General features: G+C 43.4%; 2 protein-coding genes across 2 annotated transcripts in view; one reads left to right on the forward strand and one right to left on the reverse strand.

The window, feature by feature from the left end:
• The first annotated feature begins 2,502 nt into the window (after positions 1-2,502).
• Positions 2,503-4,173, forward strand: LOC108666771. Its single transcript, XM_018153694.2, has 2 exons — positions 2,503-3,144; positions 3,778-4,173. Exons 1-2 carry the CDS (start codon positions 2,503-2,505, stop codon positions 4,042-4,044), a joined length of 909 nt encoding a protein of 302 aa, XP_018009183.1. The 3' UTR covers positions 4,045-4,173.
• A 3,819-nt stretch (positions 4,174-7,992) lies between these two features.
• Positions 7,993-24,408, reverse strand: part of LOC108666772 (serine-rich adhesin for platelets) — a 31,270-nt gene continuing 14,854 nt past the window's right edge. Inside the window, exons 7-12 of the mRNA XM_018153695.2 lie at positions 21,602-22,520; positions 21,131-21,287; positions 20,435-20,833; positions 19,462-20,206; positions 16,600-18,400; positions 7,993-16,348 (exon numbers count right to left, since the gene is read on the reverse strand). Coding sequence (XP_018009184.1) covers positions 9,556-16,348; positions 16,600-18,400; positions 19,462-20,206; positions 20,435-20,833; positions 21,131-21,287; positions 21,602-22,520 — 10,814 coding nt within the window. The 3' untranslated portion in view covers positions 7,993-9,555. The remainder of the gene's footprint in view (positions 16,349-16,599; positions 18,401-19,461; positions 20,207-20,434; positions 20,834-21,130; positions 21,288-21,601; positions 22,521-24,408) is intronic.

Genomic DNA, 24,408 nt, shown 5'->3' on the forward strand with positions numbered 1-24,408 from the left:
GTAGTTTTAAACTAATAACTTACTGCTCCAATTTACCTTTCACATGCAAGAAAATGAAAACATCAGCTCGGCTGTTGAAATTCGTCACGCTAATGTTCGTTTATTAAACGAAACAAGTTCTGCTCGCGTTGCATGTTGTTCAAGATCAACGTGGCGTAATATTGGAGACCCGAGTACATTACACGGAGCCGGAAGTCGCTGAGATGGTTATTTTTCAACAGCCTGGTGCGGACAACGATTACAGACAACTCAAGTACGGTTCCTTAACAGCGACGCTACACGAAATTTGGTCGACTTGCGACGATAAGCTTGTATCTTTGTTACGTATCTATCATTTAGACTGATAGCAAATTACGTCATGAAGGGGACGCTGTTAGAATATCTATATCACCGGCGCAAACGTTTGAGGATTCGTGTTGCTCGCAGGCTTCGCTTTAAACGTTGAAATGCATCAAATTAAATCGTGCAATTCTAATGGTAAAGAATTTGCATACATTCAAAACCTGAACAAAATTACATGGAGGCTTATTTTATTCCTGCTGCAAGGAAGCTGGAAGATTAAATTATAGAATTTTGTGTTCTCGTTTTTTTTTTACTCTTAAGTTTTCCCCTTCACCATCTTTACAAGCGTATCATGTAAATAAATGTAAAATGCGGTGACATGCTGCACCGCACTTACAATTACATCTTCAGTAATTAGCATCCGACCTCAACTGTGGCAGCCATCGCCCATTGCCGGGAAATTCTTTCAATGATTTAATCTTTTCGCTAATTTTTTCCGCTTCAACTGCAGGTTTGCAGCATAGGTGCCCAAATTTGCTTTGTGTTGTAGATTTGTTATTGAATCTTGTTGAATCGTTCATAATTAGTTATTATTTTATTTTGTAATAACTTTTTATTTATTAATGTTGAATTTTCTAACAGACTTGGCTCTGTTGTAATCTCATACGTTCGATTTATTTTGCCGTCAACACTTTGAAGATATCTCAAATATCTCTGATAGGTACTTGACAAATAAAGAATACATTATAGGAAATTGAAGAATATGTTCTAGACATTGGAATACGTTATGGAAATTAGGAATACATTATGGGAAATCGAAGAATACGTTATGGTCAGAGGTTTCATGAAACAGCGGCTTTCTCATGACTTCAGCCTTTACGTATTTACTTTTGAGTGATTGTGAATTCCTGTAAAATTTACGCCATACACTAATTTTGGTTTAATATTTTTTAGAATTCCGTCTACTGCAAAGGATTTGATGTGTTCACTGTTGATGACTCCAGATATTTTACTAAAACTTACTCTAGTATCCGACGAAACCATTAAATTTACTCATATTTCACTAGTCTTACAACTTTATTTACCCAATCCCATGAAAAGAAATAATTTGTAATCACAGTTCTTCCATTGAAATGATACACATTCGAACTTAGGTCGAATGATAGCCTCATTTAACATCATATAATTAATTTAATGTTACTTCTCCAAGCAAATGACGTTAAAACAAAGTCGATTGAGTATATGTTATTGGAATGTAATTAATTCAACGTTATTTCAACATCAGATACCAAGAGGGGTCAAGCCTTATTGGCAAAGTCGTGTAGATAGCAGCACGTCTTGTGTCTTGTCATGCGGTGGCGGTAAGGAAATATATATACCTCCTCCCCACGGCTACGCTGCACGAGGCAACGTTTGCCAGCCAAAGCACTTCCTAAATAAGTTATATCGATATATAAAATTATAAATGTTATTAACTATTCGTGATATAACAAAAAATTTACATTTATCGAATTTATAGATTATCTGGCGACAAATACAGGGTGTTATTCTTGATCAAGATTTTTCTCAGCGCGTTTATCAATTGTATGAATATGGTATTGGGTATTTCTTATTATATCGTTTGCGTCCGGCAAGTAAATAGTGTCCAACAATTGCAAAAATAACTATTCCATGCGTTTTGATTCACTGAAGAGAGTTGCAAGTCCTTGCAGTTGTAAATTTCTCTAAAAAATTCCCATAACACAGTTTATATTCACCTCCACAAAAATAAGTATGGCCACGAGCATAAATGGATCAATCGTGATGGTCATTTATGGCGTTGTGAGGAATCCCCCTCCATGATAATTTTTTTGTACCGATCGAATTAAGTCAGACCCGCGTCGAGTTCAAAATTCGAGATCTTGAAAACGCTGATTTGGATATTGTAATTAGGATAAACTACGTATATCATTTGTCCGAGATGGCACTTCTGAACGAGTCAAATGGAAGTGTTATAATTCTCTTCGAAACTGTAGCTTGGTGTCCAACTAACGTTCCGACGACGTTTGGCAACTAGAGCATTGTTCCGTTGTCGATAAGAAACAAGTTCGAATCTTGTCCTTACCACACAATGGGAATTACTATGGGATAACTTTGATATAAACTCGGAGAGGAATCGATTGGAACTCAGTCACTTCAGTCACCTTGAGCTAAACTGATTTCGGAAGTCCCTCTTCAACAATGGAGCACTGTAATCTTTTTCAGTCGTGGAACGGCGAAACTCCGCAGGTTAATAACTCCGGCTTTGCCAATCACCCATCGCATCAGTCCCTTCCTGAGGACCTTCTCGGTGTTGAGCTTCAGCCGCTGGACACAACTTTTCCTTACGTTCCTCCGACAACTACTAGCTTCCCTTACGTTCCTCCGACTAATTCATCCCTTATTAACTGGGATCAGTCGAGCGGCAGTCAGAGATCTTCCAGCACTTGGCGCCAGCCTCGTCCGACCTACGAAAATCGTGAAGAAGACTTGGATGTAGACGAGTACGCCTGCTTTCGCGGCAACGGTGATTCTTTTATTTCACCTTACGACCAAGTTTCTTCAAGCCTCTACGGAGATTTCAATGGCCACACAAATCCTCAACTTACGAGCCTTCCTCCTGGGAATTGTCCTCAATATTTGATAAACAATGAAGACGTTGCAGTAAGAAGCAGAGAACGATTTAGCCATCCAAGAGAGATCGTGGAACCGCATTACGGTTTTTCTGATTTGTCACTAGGAAATTACTCCGACAATTCAGTCCAATTGCTTCCCGAGTCCACTTACTCCAGAGGAGCTTCAAGCTCACCGCAATATGCCATGCAGAGTCACTCATCGGCTGAGGTGGGTAGATCGCCAGTGAGAAATATTCGTGTTGTGTCCCGAACAACTTGATAATACTAAGAATAAAGTTGAAGGAGTCTGCATCATGAGACTTCTTCATATTTAATATTTCAATGATTCTACCGTAAGTTCTCGACCATCCTCAATTAATCAAAAAAAATGAAACTGTCGTACGTCATTCATATAGAACTTCCAAAATCTTTTTAAAAAAGTTGAGTCGGAAATGGGCTTTACAATCAAACGTGACATTAGATCCTTGCTCAGTTCTCATTAGGAGCGATGGGCTAGGACTGCACCCAATTGCACGTATTAAAATTATTATCACATGAAAGAGAAGATGCTGTATTTGATGGGAAATTATGCTAAAATCGAATTTTGTCTGCGTGGCTAAGTTATTCAACTACGTATGTATTTTTGGTGAAAATATAGGGTATAAAGATTATCACCCATGGAGGAAGAGAGCCAAAGGAGTGAAACTTTATTTGCATTGAAACGCGATATTTTAGAAGTCGGTCACATTTGAATCTTATCACATTATCTACACGGGCTGTTAGAATTCAGATTATTGTCGTACTTCAGAGTAATCCTCCTTCAATGTTACATCGGAAATAATTTTGTCGCACTTCTATTTAGAATATTGAGCTGACGGCATCTGGTAAGCCACGCAAGCGTCGCCCCAAGAAAAGCCTGCAGAACTTGACAGCCGAGGAGCGCAGGGCGCACGAAAGAGAAATTAATCGTCCCGCGCAGGCGCGTTACCGCGTCAAGAAGGAGCAGCAGCAGCAGCACCTCGAACAGCAGCTCGCTCACGAGACCGCGAGACATTCGGACCTTAATGCCAGATATCAGGAACTTACTGATAGAATTAATGACATAAGATTGAGAAGTGCAAACTACTGATATGTATATGTATTATATGTACGGCCGCTAGACAATATGATTTGCTTGCCCAGTTTCACCACGTTACTTAAAAATTGAAGCGTAGTAAACTGTGTCGTTAGTTCTATTTGTTGCTGTCGCTGCTCGATCTGTCTGGGGCCGGATTATCAAAACATGCTAAGTATACGTAGCCGCTAACGTTTAGCGTAAGTACAGCTAAGTGGACGTGACTCTACTGAGTGGCATTATCGAAACATTTGCGCGGGAAGCTACGTACAAAAATTTGTGCATAACTGTACGCCTGCTCGGAGGTGTCGTAAGCGGAGTTACGTACAAATTTTGAGTGTTGAAGCAATATGAGACTATTAATTTACTAGCAGCAAGTTGAATTGTAATAGAATTTTGTCAATAATGAGACTTAGGTATAATATGGGATCGTGCTAATGCTTTTAGGAAAAAATATTCGATTGAGTTTATACCAGAAGCTAATTTGTTTTCCTCTTGTGTTTCAATTTACAAGCAAATGTTGATATTCATGTTCAAGAGTTTTATGCCTTTTGATTCAAAATATCTTCATGCCTATTTGATTCAAAATTATGTGGAGGTTGACAAGCCAACCATTTTTTTAGCTCCGTACACATATTTCTTTTTTTCTCTGACAGTCACAACTCCAACTCATAAAATTTTCTAAATTCTAGGTCTCTCTAAAAAGTCTTCTAGTTTTGAATGGGAATAGAGCAATTTTTTTGCCCTGATTGCAAGAAATTTTGATGAATGATCACAACAACAAGTGCATTGCTATTTGGATAACGTCACACTTATTTCTCCATTTGCACCCTAGTCAGTCTACGCTGATGCCGCTGACACGACACAACCTCCTTCCATCCACGCGCTCTGCGCACTGAGTCGACAGGAGGAGCTAGGAACAGCAAATCGAAAGCCTCTGATTGGTCAGTTAGTTGTATGGTTTTGATAATACCTTTTCAGATGAGTCATGCGTAAGACAGTTTTGTTAATGCCAAATTTTGACTGACTTACGCCATACGTAACTTTTTGAACGTAAGTACGAAAAGTTACGTGAACTTAGCGAAGCTTCGTTAATCTCTGCCCTGGAACATAACTATCAACTTAAATTATACGTAAACTATTGAGTGTAGCAACCTGAGGACGTTTGTACACAATAGAGAACATTTTAAAGCTGTAATGGCTGGCAAATCAGCTTGCGTTGAAACTATTCACTTGCCAGCCAATAGGTCACTTTACTTTTTGATTCACAGCAGGGACTGTTCTCTTAGCTGATTCGTCAATATAAATATAAGGTTTCGTTCATATTTATAATAAATTTGAACAAATGAACTCTGAATATTAATAACCTGCTAGAGCAATCGAGTATAGATGGTCATGTGAATGTAATAAGCACACGCCATTTACTTTCAGGGAACATGCGTGAAGGCATGATAAATATTAAAATAGGATTTATTTCCTGAATCCATTATCGAATTTCGTAGCAGAACAAATTTATAAAACTCCATGCACAATCTCGCTGTGTTCAATGACAGCGGAGGTTAATGGCGCCACAAATTGTTCAATGTATGTGCTGTTATCCACCTAACTGCGGTTTATTTACGTTACGAGGTAGTCGAGGAAAAGAAATAGCTCTTCATCATCTATTTATTGTGTTTACACAGTGATCAGATGCAACATATTCAATAGTTTTCAACATCTTCAGCTAAACAACAACAAATATATACAAATATGATAAGGTATTCAGACCGCTATAATGGTTAAGAATAATTAATATATTTACAGTAAAGAGTATAATGCCTGAGAGCCTCAGTCGCTGGCAACTTCATCTGGTTAGCGACGCCGTTGAACTGTCAACAGCAAATACAAGAAAAAGCATACGGCGGTAAACAATATAGTACCAGGGCAAGCGCTTCAAGGCTAATAATCAATAGGATCTAGAAGCGAGTTTTTGGTTTCAACATCAAATATTTACAAAAAACTTAGAAAAAAAAATTATTTACCTTGGACTTGCATCCTCTTTTAAGCTACATTACTAACGAATATTTACAGACATCGAACTCGATGCAAGAAGCGACAGTCGATCCTACCATTTATGCTTCTTCTCTAAACTCGTCGTGTCGCTCTGTTTCATCTCTTTCGATCACTCGTGTGCAAGAACCCTGACCACTCCTTACCATCACTCGTTCGCAACAGCCCTGATCACTCCTTACCATCACTCGTTCGCAACAGCCCTGATCACTCCTTACCATCACTCGTTCGCAACAGCCCTGATCACTCCTTAACATCACTCGTTCGCAACAGCCCTACGCAACAGCCCTGATCACTCCTTACCATCACTCGTTCGCAACAGCCCTGACCACTCCTTAACATCACTCGTTCGCAACAGCCCTGATCACTCCTTTAGACCACTCGTGTACAATGTCCGATATTTTTACAGTTCACAACTCCCCCACGAGCAACCACTAAAACCTTCGCCAAGAAACGTTATTCGGCAAAGTCCAACAGCGCAAACGCCGACAGGAGATTTGTATGACAAATTACAAGGAATCATTAGTAACCGAACAGATTGGGTCCACGTACAGGAACGTATCAGCGAATTGGGAATGTCAGTAGAAAACTGCTACGGCGGCACAACTGCATGACATGGACAGATGAAGGGAGATAATCTCGACACGATTTAATAATACCGGCAGGGTTTATTCCCTAACACTCGACTTTTGTACTTTTGGAAAACAAATTCATGAACAAATAAGCTGCAGCAAGCATATGAACGACTGCGAATCTTAGTCATTAGCCAGGCTGGGAGTTCAGACGAGATGCAACCGAATGCGTACCAGCGGAGTTAGCAAGATTATTTACAACATGGCATGCTATTTTAATACAAATAATTCAATGCGCACAGATAATCTTACAGTGCGAATTAGCCAATAAAAAACATAATAAGTACTTACTCAAAAAACTGGTCAATTTGTACAAAAATCCTACACAAGGAAATAATTTTTTAAACTTTCATACAGATATAAAAAAAAAAAAGAGATGTACACCAGAAATTGCATGTTAAGCATTCAGGCGAAATTTATACATATCTAAATAATATAATGAAGCTAGCTTCCTAGTACACGAAAATAGATTTTTTGCAAGCAGATAAGTAGGAGTCACGTTCATTAGCTGCAACCGACAATCTTTGGCTTTCAAACGACCCCATTTCTTCGTAAGAGCTATCACAATGTTTAGAAAAGACGACTGAGTAAGGGGAGTTACTCGAGTTTGTCCATATTACCGGTCACGAACTATGTGTGCGAACTGCGAATGAACTACTAGCAAGTAGATCTCTTCGATAACTTGACGCAAAAAACACTGTACAGTTAGCAACCTGACCGTTGATGAATTTGCAGTTATTCATCATCATCATCGACTTTTTTCCCTCAAATTTTGCTATATACCATGCAACGCTGCCATGAAGCGAGGATTGAAATATTTCAACCAAGCACACAGCTAATTTCAATTCGTGTTCGCAACTCATGCAACCATCAAGATGCGGTATCAGCGTTAGAAAAACTAAGGAGTTGCATTAAAATTGACATCAAATGCTCAATAGACAAATTGATTGTTGTCCTGCATTTTCCAAAAAGCGGTTTTCTGATTAGAGCCGCCAAGAATAGCAGAAAAGATATCAGCACAAGAAGAGACGAGAACGCGAATTTCATTCTAGGTTTACAAGCAAGACAAATCATAAGCGCTAAATTAACACAAAACGAACACACAGTGTTCATCAAGGTACTCGGCGATACAAAGTCCGGGTCGGCGATACAAAGTCGGGCATGGAGGTAATGAACAATAACAATTAGTGTTGGTTAGGTGCCGTACCACGAAAAAAATGTCAAGAGTTTATAACTACGTCCACAAATCGCTGAGAGCTTTTCAAGATGAACCCGCCAATCACATACAAGAAATAAGCGAGTTTACCAAAGTACATTCTCAGGACCATAGCGGCGAGCCAGCCATCCGACTAAGCACGATTCCGACTCAGGTGCCATCCGACTAAGAGCGCCTCGATTATATGGCGCATTGTTGTGAATGTTACTTGATAAAATTTCACATCCATTGCTAATATAATCACATCAATATAATGATAAAGCCTATGTCGGTTACAGTGAAAACGCAACAGAAAATCAAAGGAAAAGTTATATACGTATACGATAAATTATTCTGACAACGCGAGATGGGTGGAAAGTTCAAACAAAAAAAAGGTCATTAATATAATTGTGAGACCTTTCAAAGTTTTTTTTCGACACATAACTGCTCTAAGAGTATATTTGTATATTGGAAGCAAGGGAAAAGTAGTGCCAGCAACGAGAAACATTAGAAAAAAAATACATTACTTTACTCGGGTTTATGGCACTGGGGCGAGATTTTTCTGAATTGTACGTTTCTGATTGGCCGAGCTAATGAACTAATGACGTTAGAGACTAGATCAAATATGAGTCGACTACAGGACGAATAATTTTATTTCTAAAAAATAACGGCAAGGACGGCGGCAACTTCATACGGTCAAAATTTTCAACATCAGATGCTTGGGTGACAAAGGCTTAACAAATGCTAAATAAATGAAGTGGTTGAGAAATGCACTTACAAATTAAGAAAACAATCGCACAAAATTAATCTAAATCGTAACTCCTACACGTACAACTCACCGAGATTACGGAAGTATTTCATTCCTCCAACCCGCTTCTACTCAAACTAGATTATATGCCAAGTTGAATTTGGTATGTAGGTAACGCAAGCAAAGTACTAAGCGTGAAATTGGGCGAAAATAGCGAGGGCAAAGATGAAAAGAAGTCAGTGATAAGTTCAGGCTCAAGCAACAAATTTTCGTCAGTAAAAAATAATTGTATCATAAATACCACAATTAAAATGAACCGGGGTGAGCAAGCCAGGCGACATCAACGCTAACGGAATTAAAGGCAAGGAATAAAAGCTACCAAAATGATAAGACATACATCGAAATAGAAAATGAAGCCAACTCATTCTTGTAAAAATATGAAGACAAATGAGAAACAAAATAATTATGTATAATTTCTTTTAGGCATAGCACGAATAACTTGGAAAACTAGATTTAGAGACGTGTCAGACGGAACGTCGTACTTCATGAATGATAATATTTACAACGTTCTCTGTGGCCACATTTCGAATAGCTACTGGCCCCAGCGTTCATCGCTGGAAGGTGTTCATTGCGCTCACACTCGTTTCTATACGTACTCGAACAGCTTTTATACTCAAATGACGTACAGAAGCAACACAACATTAAGACAGCCAACTTTAATAGATCCAATATTATCATCATTTGTTCGGCGGAATTTCAGCAAGCAACTTTTCGCACGGAGCACTTATGCATAGCAGATTACCAGTTCAGGACGTCGTCATTTTGCTACCTTTCTTGAACGAGGACAGAGAGCTTGCTTCACGGTGCTTGAGAACATGAAAGTTAGATGTGAAAGAGGCGGCTTAACGTCGCATTGAGGAGTTGAGCTGATGCATGAGGTTTGACGCACCCATGGGATACGAGGAATGGTACGACTGTCGAGCTGCCTCCTGGTACTGCCCGGCTACGTGATGATGGTGCATCATTTGCATGGGCAGCTGTGGTCCGTTGATAAAAGCGGGACTGCTCAGGTACGGGTTGTTCAGGGCGCTCATGTGGCCTTGTGTTGGCATGCGGTAACCGTTCATTTGGTAGCCGAGAACAGCAGACGTCATCATGTTGGACGGCATTTGGTGATGGGGATGAGGTGGAAGTGTGGCATGAGGAGAGTGTGACGAAACGCCAACCTGTTGTTGTTGTTGCTGCTGCTGCTGTTGTTGTTGCTGCTGCAACTGCTGTTGCTTGTACGGCTTGTAGGGCACGGTGGGGGAGAGTGATGCGGCGCTGTTGTGAGATGGGAAGTTTAGAGGAGGGGTTATGGTTGCGTGAGGCGAGGGAAGGGAGGCAGAGACACTCACTGGAGTGGCGGAGTGAGCCGAGTGCTGAGCAGCAAGAACTGAAGCGTTGTGCTGCTGAGGGGGCGGAGTGACTGTGCTGTGGGAGGCAGGGGGCGTCGCTTCCCCACACTGCTGAGGCATCATGTGTTGTCCAGGAACTCCAGGTTGCGGCGCTGGCAGAATCATCTCTGGAATTCCGTTTGTCAGCTGCTGCAGGTGAGCCAAGCTCGTTGATGAAGCTCCAGGTTGCTGCTGCTGTTGTTGATGATGGGGAGGGTGGGGAGTATTGGACGGATGCGGATGTGGAGTGCCACTAGAGGGTAACGGGTGGGCAGCGTTAGGGAGGTGAGGTGTGACACTCGAGGGATGAGAGGTCATGTGGCTGACACTCGACGGCGACGAAACCGGCGGATTTGAGTTTAAGAAGTGGTAGTTGGCAGCAGAGTGACGATGGTGTGAGGGTGAGGGTGAAGGAGCCACAGGGTAGCCAGAATGATGCGTTTGATAGGCGTGACCAGGGTACCCCATCGAAGGATACCCCATCATGTAGTTAGGGTAATGGCTGAAGTTCTGCATGTGAGCCGCGGCTGCTGCCGACTGATGTGACGGGTGAGGAGTATGAGACGAGCGAGGGTGCGCAGCAGCAGCAGCGGCAGCTGCAGCATGGGCTGCGTGCTGGTGCATCAGATGAGGACTCACGGCCATCCTTTGCGACATCATGTGCGACTGTGAAGTAGCAGCCGATGGTATATTGGAAGTATATTGATTAGCAACGGCGGCGGCGGCAGCAGCAGCCGCTGCTGCTGCTGCTGCACCCCTGGAGCTGCTACTGCTCGATGAAGGTTTGGGTTGTATGTGCCGTTGTTTGGACTTGGATGAACGAGATCTCGATGAAGTCGAAACAGACGTGGATGAAGTTGTGTTGGGTTGAGAGGTTATGCTAGTGATAGGCGTAGCGCGACTAGTGCGAGCTGCTGGCGCAGCTGACGTCAGAGCAGGTTGTGCCATCGAGTGAAGGTCAGGATGGAGATGAGAATTCGAGAGATGAGCCATGCTGACAGACGACGCATGATGGGCAGCGGCTGCAGAATTTGCCAGGGAGACAGAATGCATTGAGGTAGGCAATAAATGAGAAGCGCTTTGCTGTTGCAGTTGTGACTGTGCAGGAACAGAGCATGAAAGGTTCATGTTAGGAGGCGTGGACGAGGTGGGCACTCCTTGAAGGCTGCCTTGTGCAGGTGGGAGCTGCTGCTGCTGAGCGCAGTCAGAAAAGCTGTGCGGAGTGGTTGATTGCTGTGGCGCCTCGACTGAATGAGCCATCTCACTGCTGCTGCTAATTGATGTCGGGGATTCAATGCCAAGCTGCGACACATCGAAGTCTCCTTGGGAATATCCTTGCATGGAGTGAACAGAGTTGGTAGTGGAATCCGGAGTGTAAACACCTAAGCTGCCGCCATCAGATTGATGTGGAGGAGTTGGTGTTGGGCCCTGAACAACACTGCCATTGTTTACAGATGCAGACGCAGGTTTAGCAGAGCCTGACGAAAGTTGTTGTCCAGAACAGTCCATATCCCGCGTGATGGACATCATGAGTTCTGATTGTTTGGAGCTTTCGTTCGTCAAGAGCGTCTTGTCACACATGGCATTTTTATACATCTCGTGCTGATGGTACGCTTCGTGATACTTATTCTGGTGAGCGTCATAACCCATGCCACCGTAAATGTTGCCGTCGTGTTGAGGATCTGATAAGCCTACACCATCAGGATGCTTGCTGAGAAGTGACGTGAGGCTTGACTCCAGAGACATGTTCGCGTTGTGCTCAGAGCGCGAGTGCAGGAGGGTTAGTTCAGCAGAAGGCGACCCTGGCAGAGAAGTGAGAGAGCTGGGGGAAACCGGCGTGTAGGGAGCGGGGGCACACGGGGGCTGCAGAGGAGACGGGACAGCGAGAGGGGAGGGAACCCCCAAGGAGGCGGTAAGAGGAGCAGGAGACGGCACTGAAAGCGATGAAGGGGCAGTGAGAGGAGAAGCAACCGAAGACATAGAAGAGTAAGTAACAGAAGAAGCTGTCGAGTTTTGCCGAGAGGTTATTGATGTGATTGCATTATTTACCGTTGAAGTGGATGCATAGCTGGATGAGTTGGATGCAGACTCCTGTGTCAAGTCACGCATTCCTTGGTCGTTTGAGAAAAAACCAGCAATATGAGGGTCACTACCTTGACTGGTCACAGCAGTTGTCTCCATAGATGTCTCCTCTTCTGAGGACAATGTAGCACAATTGGATGCCTCAAGAGCCGCACACGAATCGGAACCTTTAAAAGCACCATCGTGATCTGCCACAGTGACGCTCCTCACTGCATCTTCCATCTTGAGTTCCAGCTGCGCTGCGATGGAATCTTCAGCAAACTTCTCTTCACCGCGATTGTTTTCGGAAACTCTTGCAGCTGAACAGCCCTCACCAAGACTGCCAGACGATGACATATTTCTGTCCTCAGATACGCAGCTATCACTACCAGAATTGCCCGAGTCATTAGAAACGAAACAAATTTGATTTTCTGACGTGTGGCTCGACGGAATCGTATTTGCCCGAGTCATGGTAATAGCAGTTTGCAAAGTTTGAGAAGAACAAGAATTCGGCGATACTTGAGCATTTGAAGTATTGAGAGTCGCTGCGTTATGAGTCGGGGGTGAGGATGTTACAGGGAAGGGAGTAGTTGGGCGGCTAGAACTTACTGATCCAGGACCTGACGATAGGACAGACTTGGACGATTCTCCTGTGGTGTTCAGTGAGTTAGGTACAGGTGAAGAGGACGGTGAACTGTTTGCGTTATCACTCAGATCCAGGTTAGACTGATTGATATTCTGTACTATACTAGGAGTGTTACGATTCATTGCTTCATAGAGCGATGTGCTTACAGCTGGAACCAAAGGCGTTTCAGGGTCCAATTGAGTTAGCTTAGGGGACTCCGGCTTGGTGTAGCAGTCTATGTCAGCCGTAGATATAGTTTCTAAGGGCGCCTTATGTGGACCAGACAACTTGAGGTCTTCTTCGGGAGATTGCAAAACATTTTCGGAGCTGCCGTGAAGTTCGCGACGAGTCAAGGTCATATTCTGGTCAACAGAATCCATTGCGCTTGCACACAGCGGTTGCGGTGATTCTTCTGCCAAGGTGTCGTCGCTGCATGCAATAGAGTTAGTACAGATTGTAGTCAAATCAGAACAATTAGATTTCATGATGCTAGTACTGCTCTCAGGTTGAGGAAGTTTGTCACCATCGAGATTCAGTAGAGCGTCGAACTGATCTGCAGGGCCCGATTGACCGGAACATATTCCACTATCAGCCTGTAATTCAGTATTGCCGAGAATGTCGGCGCTGGATGTAATAATGCAGTCTGTGTTTTGGTTAGAATTGACAGACGAATAGACATCAGAATTTCGGTATTCTGTGGAGTCGCTCGCACTAGATGATGGCCAGGAAAGAACTGGCGCCATTTGACTAGGATTACTCTGCATCGTAGTAAATATGGACCCGGTCGAAGGAGTGAACTGAACCGTCTCCGCCTGTGTCGAAACGCACGGTGAATAGTTAGCCGATTGAGAAATACACTCCATTTGCGAGTCATTTTGTGTAAGATGCGGAACACTTGTTAGAGTTACGATGCCTTCGTTGGTGATGTTAGCTGACATGGTGGGACTAATTACTCGTGCTGAGGAAGCCTGTGAGTTCAATGGGAAAATATTACCAGCGTTCGCAATCATATGAACACTGGTTGGTTGTATGTCCACACGTGCCAAAGACGTTGGAGTTTGCTTACTGGATGCGCGCGACCTGGATCGCGATTTACGAGTAGGCTTGGTCGTAGAGGGTACATGAGGGCTTGGCAGAACAGTGAATGACGACGAGTCCAATTGTATGGTGGGAACCTCTACGACTGACGAGTTGGAAATTGCAGCCGATGTCACATTTGAAAACGTAGAGCAAACATTCATGGACTGTAAAGTGCCCGTGGACGAAATAATTCCCGCTTCTGAGCTAGAAGCCACAACGAAGCTTGACGCATTCGTACAGGTCTTGCTAGCGCGACTTTGGGAGCGAGAAGATGGCTTCGTGGCTCTAGAAGACTTGGTGGTAGTAGCTTTGGAAGAAGGCTTTGACATTGTCGACTTCGATGTAGGTTTGGTGGTGGTACTCTTGGAAATAGCCACGGCATTGACTTTAGGAATGCTTTTTTGTTTGTTGGACTGCCCTACAATTTTAGAATTTCGAGAGCCAATGGGAAGATGAGGGGATAAATTAGGCGGAGCGCAGGACTTAGAAGCAATTGGCACGAGAGACTTGATAGGCGAAGTAGTTGGTGGTAGGTAAGACACAGCACCTTGCTGCATAGCCTGGGTGTTCAAAGAGGCTGAGCCTACAGGTAAAATTTGCTGAAGTTGTTGGCCAAGAGATATTGTGCTGGGGTGAAGCCCAGGCATACCAGGCAACGAGACTAGAGCAGACATACCAGGAGGGATATATGGTATCTGCGAGTAAACTGGCAAATTGGCCATAATCGACGAAGATACGGGGATACAGTTAGGTACAGGAGACACGACAGGGATGGATGAGAGCACAGGTAACACAAGTGGTAGCTGGTGATTCAAGGACAAGTTGCTGGTGAGAGTTGATGACAGCGGTAAAGTTACAGAGCTCGATATAGGTAAACTGATAGATGAAGAGACCGGCAGGGCGAGAGAAGTTGTTTGCTGAAGAGTGAGATTCGATGAATTAGGAAGGGTGAGAGGTGATGAAATGGGCACGGTGAGAGTGGAATTATTCAAATTGAGAGATGACGGAAGGTCAGAGAGCATAGTCATAGAAGACTGCATCAGAGACTTGGGAGGCGACTGGTTCAGCATGAGGCCGGGTGAGTTTTGTTGATGAGGCATTGGGTGGCTTTGCGAGTAACTTGTCTGTAGAAGAGGTTGACTTAAGATAGAAAGTGGCTGTGACACAGAGCCAAGTGAAGCGTTTTGAGATAAGGTAGCTCCTAATGCCGGCATATGAGACCACGAAGTGGCGGGCTGTGACAGGGTAAGAGACAACGTTTGCTGAGATAAAGAGACTGTCAGAGGTTGAGACAAAGCAGACACTGAAATGGGGGAGGTGCATTCAGTCACAGCACAGAACGTAGGAGTTGTCTGGGGCTGTTGCACTACAATCCTGGAAACCAGAGGCTGAGGCTGCGCGACAGAACTCCTTAAGAAGTTATCACAAGCAACAGCTGAAGTAGGTGCAGTATTGTTGACGATCTGCTCAGTGCTTAGTGTCATTGGACCGTGGGTATTATTGACCTCTGCAATCATAAGATTACCGTTTCCCTGGTTGCAGTTTAGTGAAACAGATTTGGCCGCATCATCATCTACTGACGGCAACTTGTCCTCACGTATCATAGATGTCAATTGAGACACCCGCTCATCCGTCACATTACTGCACATTACAAATGGGGGCTTCGCATTTTGAGTTTTATCAGGAAGCAACACCGGTTCGGACGGTGAAGTAGGTTCAGATTGAAATGTTATCTGGGGATCTATAGCATCATTAGAGTCTAAATCTTGATCTACAGGCTCACTGTAGTCCTTGTACGATTGTTTCAGAGGTCGTTCTGGCTCATTACTAGCTTCTTCGTTGCCCCAAATGCTTTCGACAGCTTTACTCACTTCAGCTCGATAGGCAGCGTCATCTTCAAGTGTTTCGACATCGAGCTTGCTGCTATCATTAGTCTCAGTAACGGTAGAGCTTTCACCACGCATGATACTGGCTACAGCCTTATCAGCTTCACTGAGTTCAGGTTCATTTCGTATTTCCATAACGATGTCTGTCACATCAGCATCTGCTTCACGTTTGCAGGATATAGCATCAGAGACGGAGACCGCTGAGTTAGAAGCAGATTGATGGTAAGAGGTTCGTGAAGACGTCGTCTTGCTTTCTTCAGCAGTTTCAACTTCAGTAGCGCTAGAGCTCGTTTCAGGGTCTCGGTTTTCCTTACCGACATCTCCTACGTCAGTGGCCTCGGCTGTAATACCAGCACTGCACTCGTTCTGCGTCGCCGTTACCGGAAAATTTACTCCTCTTGCGGAAGAATCTACACGCAAATCTGGAACATGAGGAACTATTGCCTCGACTGATTCTCCTTTGTTGGTAGAGGTTGAAGAGGAAGCGACAACATCTGCAGGATTGGAATTGGCAGGAATCGGGCTGCCCAATGCAAGTGATGAACGAGTGATGCCTTTGATGAGACGGAGTTTCTTCGTCACACTCACAGGGGACGTTGTGCCAGGGCTGAAATAGAAGTAAAAATTAATTCAAAACTCGTAGATACGTTCAACGAAATCAATTTAGCTAAATTAGTGATCATAATCAGCTTAGCCTAAAGCTCGTATGACGGCGCTGCCCGTCTAAACGAACTTTTGGCTCTTGCAACATGGTTAGAATTTCGAATCATGTTAAAACAACATTTATTATTTAGTAATACTAAAATGAAATTTAGAAACCAATCAGAAAAACCATGTGTTCAATATAAAAAAACTGACCTTTTTTCCGAGTTTTTAGGAGAATTACTTGGATGTCCCAGGGTCGGGCTGTTGTTTGCCACTGTACCTCGGGGTTTTTTAGACCGCGCAGCCATCAAACGTTGGCCCCTCTCCAGGGAGCTGTCCGAGGTTCCTGAGCGCCGACGTTCTCGTTTACAGCGCCGTCCTGCCTGAGCGCGGGAGCCACTTTCCTTCAAGTCGGGTTTGCAATTGCGTGGACTTTCTTTCGCGACGCTTGGAAACTCGGAATTTCTCTTTATTAAGTTCTCTACTTTCACTTTTTCGAGATTAACTTCTGGACAAGGTTTTGTTATGCGGCCCTCGTGACCACTCTTGGACAGGTGCTTGAGAGATTTTAAAGGAGAGCCTTCAGTCAAGCCACTTTTCCTTCTCTTGCAGCGCGGTGGGCTTACGGAGGGCTCTCTGCCTCGCTTCAGAGAGGGGGCAGGCAGCTTTACATCATCTCCTTTACTCGGTAGCCTGTGGCTCGTAAGATCAGATGTTAGATCTGGAAGATCATCAGATGATTGACAATCTTGTATCTCATTAAGGCCTTCGAGCCACGGTCTATCGTCATCAAGATCGCTTTTCAAGTCGGAATCTACACAGTTGCTCAAGTTATCTCGAGGCAACAAAGTCTCTGACACATCCTTGCCCACTGTGCACTTTTCGGATTCCTGATCTGACGCAACATCCATTACGCCGTTTGAAAATTTCTGCTGCGATACGCCGCACTTGCGCATGCTACGTAAACTGACAGTTTCTGCTGTGCTCATGTTTTTCTTACCTCCCGGAAAGCTAGAACTTTGTAAAGCCGAAAATAAGGAATCAGGAGGCAGGGCATAAGGAAGCGAGTCTTGCACCCGCAACTTTCGAAGCTCTTCTAATTTGTTGATGCGTAAACTTTTAAAGGGTTTGGTTCTCTTCCTTGAAGCACGTTTGTTTTTATTGTTCTGAAGGGCCGGAGCGTCGTCAGCGATATTTTGCTCGTCGCTGTCTTGAGATGCAGGCGTCAACAGTGGCTGTTCCTCACATTTATTATTGGAGGCCGTTACGGGCGAGGATACAGAAATTTCATCCTTAGTTACATCGCCATCTGATAATCTATTTGTATTCCCCGACGATAGATCGCAGGTATCAGCATGAACCATATTTTTATCGGGATTTAAAGTACTAAGGTTACCTTTCTCATTCTGCCTAACAGCATTCTTTTTAATAATTTTTTCATTATATATGTTTGGCACTTCTTTGGTTGTTTCCTTCTGAGGACGGCTGCGATGCGACAGCGTAGTGCGTTTTCTCAACGTAGAAGACAAACAATCGCGTTCATCTTCGTCGGTTTCAGCAGAGAAACTGACCAAGCCCAAACGGTTGGTTTCTTTAGATGATTTTTCCAAATTCTTCGGTCCATGGTTTCTATTAGGACGGCGTTCTAGTCCATTCTTGGTTTCCAGAGCACTGGTAAAATTTAACTTAGCTTCACGCAAAGTGGCGGCTTTTTCCAAAACGACGCGAGGCTTGTGGCTGCTGCTGCTCTCTTCATCACTTGACAGTTTGTTGTTGCAGCTACGGCGCTTATCTCGAGCCTCCCGTCTCACCAGCTTCTTCTCGTACTCGCGCACCAACGTGCGCACCGAACCATGCGCCGCTTTCGACTGCACAAAATCCTCTTCGTCATCAGCGAGATGAGACTCGTCTTCTTCTACAACGAGGACTGGAACTCTTGGGGAGACGGTGCTGCGACGAGAGGAAGAAACACCACTCAAGCCTGTACGCCGAACCCGCCGTTTGTCTTCAGGACCTGAAAAATATGGAAAATCTTGCGTGAATTTGAATATTAAATTGTTTGATAGTTACACTTGTAAAATTAAAGAAACTGGCATGCATAGATTTTTCAACGTTTTCAAAGTTAATCAAATCGATTTTGGGCCACGAAATCCGAGAGACTTTGCCGTGGAATTTGATCAACAATAATGAAGAATTTCGTTCGTTTGGCCGTACACGCCTCAAACGTCAAATTCGTGGCTTTACGCATCCGCAGTTAGATCAACGCTTTTTGTTTACTCTAGTTGAACATATAAACATTACCCCTTAGAAGCACCGTTATTTATTTGATGACCCGATAAAGAACCGTGAAAACAAGTCAAATAAATAATCATTAGATAAGAAAAATGCTTCTCTTTTCTCATTATCCAATACAGAATACCCAAGGTCATATTTCTGTTAGAAATATAAGTTTAACAAGCCGCCGATGCAAAAAAAAAAAAAAATAAGTAAAACTGATAGATAAAAAGAGATCTCTGGTAATGAAGATGCTATTTAATTAAGAGTTAGCAAGTAAGATGATCAGTGATGCACAGCAGTTGTACTATTTTTAACAAAACCTCTAGAAAAAAAACTGGGTCAAGCAGCAAATATTGAATGGTGAAGTCAACGTAGGTTTGTTATAGAATTTACGACATCGGAGTGCAATACAACGCGTGATGATGCGGTTAGCCGGCAAGTTCTAACTAACTAAGAGGAAGCTAAAAACTTTGTTCACGAAAATGGATACCTGAACAGATTTTTATTTGCATGGACATACAAATAAGGAGAATAATACCTACGGAGCATTTCGCTTCGAGGTTCTAGGAAGTGATTATTCTAGTTTGCTTTATTTTTACGAGGTGAATTCACTTTGTTATCGATCGAAATCTCTAATCGCACCAATACTGAATAAAGAGCAAAAAGAAAAAAAATGCATGAATGTTTGGATTGGTTAAAGAAGAGTGGTTTGATATAATACTATACCTATAGAAAATAATAAACTTTAATGCTGGCGAAATTCTGAGATGAAGATCTGGTCACGAATCATAAACTCACTTCTGCCCGGGGAGCTATCTCGATCAGGGGACACATTGCGTCCAGTGAGAGCAGCTCTCCGTTTACTCGGAAGCTGATGCACAGTGCCTTCGCCACAACCTCCCCCAGTGCAGACTTTACCTTCACTATTAGATTTAGCGACAGTACTTGTGTCTGACTCTGACTTTCTCTCACTGTGCCCGAAAGGTTCTTTGAGAATCGTGGTGGTGGAAGAGATGGTAGTAGTAATGACCGAGGGGAGTGTCTCCGGCACCTCTGTGGCACTCTTGCTTCTCTCAGAGATACCCACTCCAGAATCGGCACCGGACTTAGAATAAGAGCCACCTTCGCCCGCAACTGAACCACGCCGACGGGTCATCAGACGGGACGGAAACGAAGTTTCAAAATCGCTGTCTTCTTCCCGAAAATCATAGGCATCTTTCTTGCCAGGCGACTTCTTAGAAGATTCATACATGCTGGAACCATTGGAAGCCCCCTTCCTGCTCTGGTTAGCATGGGATGTTCGAGTTGAGAATAAAGATTTTTTAGCTGCATGCCTCCAGGATGAATTTTCTTCCAAAGAAGGCTGGATATCGTCAGGTTCCGAGCAACCACTGTTGCTGTTACAGAGCTTGTTGTTCGTCACCCGAGAATCTTCAGTGGAGCAGTCGTCTGGAGCGGCATAACAAGAGGTTGATGATGGCTCCGTACATTTGCTTGACAACACCTGGTCTATTTCGGTAAGTTTCTGCACGGTCTTCTGCAACTGAAATAGAAATAAGCCAAATAGAAACTTAGTTAAATAATTTAAAGCAAATCAAGTGATTCAAGTTTAAAGGCATGATTATATAAGGCATGTTCTAATGAATTAAACGAATTCAATTCCTCGTTTGCTGATTTCTTGAGGTGAATATAGATTATCGCGGTTCTCATCGAATATAACAGACCATTGCACATTTGCAGCATTTAACTTATTTTCCTAAATGAGACTTACAGTGGCTGATTTCGGAGGTCTCCCTCTTCCTCTCTTGGTAACAGGCGGGGTCACTGAAGACTCTAATCCGCTAGAAACATCAGGTAGATGAGCTAGGGAAGGTTCCGAGCAGACAGAACCAACACCGCTGGCGTGACCTCTTGCACCGCTAGAGGCAGCACCAGATGGCTCGTTCTTACCAGCCTGGACGTTGTCTTTGGATGTAGGCTTGCGCGTCACCGACAACTCTGTAATTTTATTTGCCTTGGATATGCCCTCGGGACTGGAATTGCTGGCCTCCTGTTTAGGTCGTATGAGCAAGTGAGAGGGGGAGCGCACAGTTGCCTGCCTCTGAGATGGCGAGTGATCCATCGGCTCGCATTTTAATGCGCGGGTAGGCGACCGCGTGGGAGAAAAATCCTGTCGCAAATCATAACAAAGGTGAGTAAATGATTGCCAAGGAAGCAAATTATACAAATTTTTCACGAAATAGTATGAAGAAAGCTGTCAACGTATTTTCCTATCATTGAGATAAAGGGACGAGATGTAAGTAATTGCCATTAACTAATGGCAAATGAAAAATTAAATATAAATAGGAGCCAACATCTGAGGAAAATATAAACGATGAGTTAGCTCCATAAGATGATTGGTAGCCGAACGCCTAAAGGAATCAAGCATCAAATGAAATGTAACTTAAGTTAGTAAACATTCGCATACATTATCGGAGAGCGATGAGTGAGACGTGTTGAGAAAGGACTGCACGGGCGGAGGAGTCCAGCGCAGAGCTGCAGGATTGAGGGACAGTCGGCGGTTGTTGGAGCGTTGACGCGCCGCGTGCGCCTCCAAGGCTGCCCCATCCACACTCAGCACTAACCTGCATATATGAGAGAGCTCGTTACAACAGGAGCCCTACTATCAGATATAGTTACGAGTTTGTAACACCCGTCAGCCAAACACTGACGGCTTTTCAAGCTTAACCCACTAATCGAGGACGAAAAATCGGCTGTTACGCATACCTGTGCAAGTTTTTAAGGCTAATATGGCCGTTTATTCAAGCTGCTTATACCATAACCTGTTAAATTTAATGTGGATTTGATAAGAATTTCAAGTCAGCGGCTCCAGGTTCATTCATATTTGCCTCTCAACATGCAAAATTCGATGCAGTTGTAAAATGCAGCGGTAACTGACCTGTTAGAGAGACTGCGTTTGATGAAGCCGAGCACGTGTAGAGTGTAGACGATATCAGCCGGATACATGGCCAGGTCCTTGACCATCTCATTGAGGCAGAAGCTGCCACACGCTGCATTTAGCACCGACTCAGCATCAACGCCAGTTTCTGATTGCTTCTTATTGCAGGTATAACGCCACAGGTAATCCAATACAACGCTTTTCCAATAAGCAGTGTAAGAGACACGACCCAAGTCAGAGAGAGGCTTCTCCGGGGTGCCTGCTTGACCTTCTTTCTTAGATAACAGGTAACTGAAGTCGATAAGAAAGCGGCCAAAGCCTTGTCTCTGATACTGAGGCATGGTCATGATGCAAGATACGTTATACTTCAAGGCTGATAGCTTTTCCTTGCTGAAGTAGCCCACCAAATGGCAACCTTTAAGGTCATTTTTAGTTAAAACATAAAATAGGAACGGCTCAACATCATAATAAAGAGTCTTGTGATCAAGAAACAATTTGGCGAGCAGGCACAAATTTTGACAATAGATTTTGCTGACGTTGCCGTCAACTTGGAAAACAGAAAGGCCTTCATGACGGTAAATTTCTAAGCCAGGAGGAGTTCGCCACGGACACTTGGCGAGGTGCCGCGTGAGGACGCTCTCACTTTTCATGTACTTGAGACAGAACTCGCAAAGATAGAGCTGCGTGAGTCGTGCATATTCTTGCGGGTATGGAGCGCTGTACCAAGTCGTTACGTCGTACTGGCCGAAGTGAATACGTGCCGGACATCGCGCCATGTTGAAGGGATCCCTCTCGACCGCGGTGACGTGGTTGGCAGACAGCAGCTGCTCGGATGCCTGCTGCGCGCTGCGGAACATTTCCAAGTCGCGCTCGGTGACGCCAGGGGGCAGGGCAGGGCGAGGGGGCACTTCTGAGTCTCCTGGGTAGCGTGAACGAGGAAAGGTAAGTTCATTCTATACTACAAATGAGTTTACAACTTAGTTCATAGTTGAAATTTTATCAAAGACAAGCAAATAATTTGTACATTTCGACACCAAATGTATTCATATAGCCTAATTAATGAAGCAGCGCGGCAGTATTCTTGAAATTACAAGAATTTAAGGCAGCTTTAGACCAATTAAAGCCATGAAAAAGCTGCTTGAAGATACATTCTACGAATGCTACAACTACATTGCTCAAATAGTGCGAGCTTTGCTCTGTTTCCTTTTTTTTCATGGGAGAATAATAATAATAATTTGCTCACTTCACAACTGGAATTTGTCAAACAATATTCCTATGGACATAAATATTGGTATTACGTCAGAGCACTCAGACATAATTTAAATAATAGCGATAGATGATGATTTGGAAATGAATTTAGAATCTGGGGACCTCAAAATTGACGCAGACTGGATAACGAATCAGATGGATTGGTAATTTACTGCTGTTCATATGTTCAGCAGAGCATAAATTCAAGTAGATAGTGAAGCAAACATTCCCATCACCATTCATCCGGTCTGTGTCAATTGGAAGGTAGATTTTTTTTTGCTCGCAGATGTAAAACATGTGGATGTTTAAGCCTTCTTATATAGACATTTTCTGCAAGCAGAGTTCAGACCATAGCTGACACCGAGTGAATTAGCATTCATTTTGGTTTGGGAAGCAATGAGCCTATAATGCTCTGCAAGGCAGACTCAAGGAATGTACAATAAACTTGAAGGCTTCATTCTTCCTAATTAAGGTGCAGCATTCAAACCAAGTTATGTTAGAGGAAATTGTTATTTTTATGATGGCTATACAGAAATTTATAACTACTCTATTTTCAAAGAAAGTATGCATTGTTGGCAACATAAAATGACGGTCCGTGATAAACTATGGCAGAAACGGCGAAAAAACGTAGAGGTATTAATGAGCTGTACAACATCAAGTGAAGGTTAACACGTTCAGAGTACCTTTAGCAACGATATTGATCAAAAATCTATAGGCTATTCTAGGAAAAACACAGAGGAGAGGTAAATGTTGTTATAAAGGCCAAAGGTATGAGCAGAGCTGCGCTACGAGTTGCACCATTGATGGTTTGATTACTAGGATTCAGTAGGTTTTTCGAGGAGTTGTAGCAATCCAACAAGTGAATTGACCATAAACCAGTCACGCTATAGCAAAACGTCTAGACAGTCCTGCATAACGTTCTATGATAACGTTAAGGAACTAATGATGCAGAGATTGCACTGTGGAGAGGTGACAATGAGTGTGAAGATAACGAGCCACCTTGTCGCATCCCTAATGATCACATGAATCTCGCATAGACCTCGAAATTAACGGAGCCTTTGCAGGTATGTTGCCAGCTACACGGCCAGCATATCACGACTCCAAATGATAGTCAGAACTATAAAACATGAGCCATTCAAATGCTTTAAATGAAAGTGAACATTCAGAGGTTATTGATGAGCAGATTTGAGCTGGCCTTCAGAGATGAATGATGTGCATCTTTGCTGAATGAAGGTGTGATGACCGAAGAACGGGTTCCGTTGGGATGGGCGATCCATTGTAATGAGGGAGGGTGAGACCATGACTGTGCACAAGAGACGTTGTCGCCGATCTTGATATTCGTCAATGACGCTAGTGTCGGGTAGCTCGTCAGCAAGGTTTAAAATGGTCCAATGATACAAGTCAACAATGAGGAACACGTGCAAGAGATTGATACTCCATTCCAATTTGCATATAAATACAATATAATAATAGAGATAAAGCGTGCAACTTGATTACTTATATCCAATTTAACTTCATAGTTATGATGAAAAAAATAGGTAATGTGAAGCATGAGTTTC

This window comes from Hyalella azteca, unplaced genomic scaffold (assembly GCF_000764305.2).
Source record: "Hyalella azteca isolate HAZT.00-mixed unplaced genomic scaffold, Hazt_2.0.2 contig102, whole genome shotgun sequence".
Taxonomy (NCBI): Eukaryota; Metazoa; Arthropoda; class Malacostraca; order Amphipoda; family Hyalellidae; genus Hyalella; species Hyalella azteca.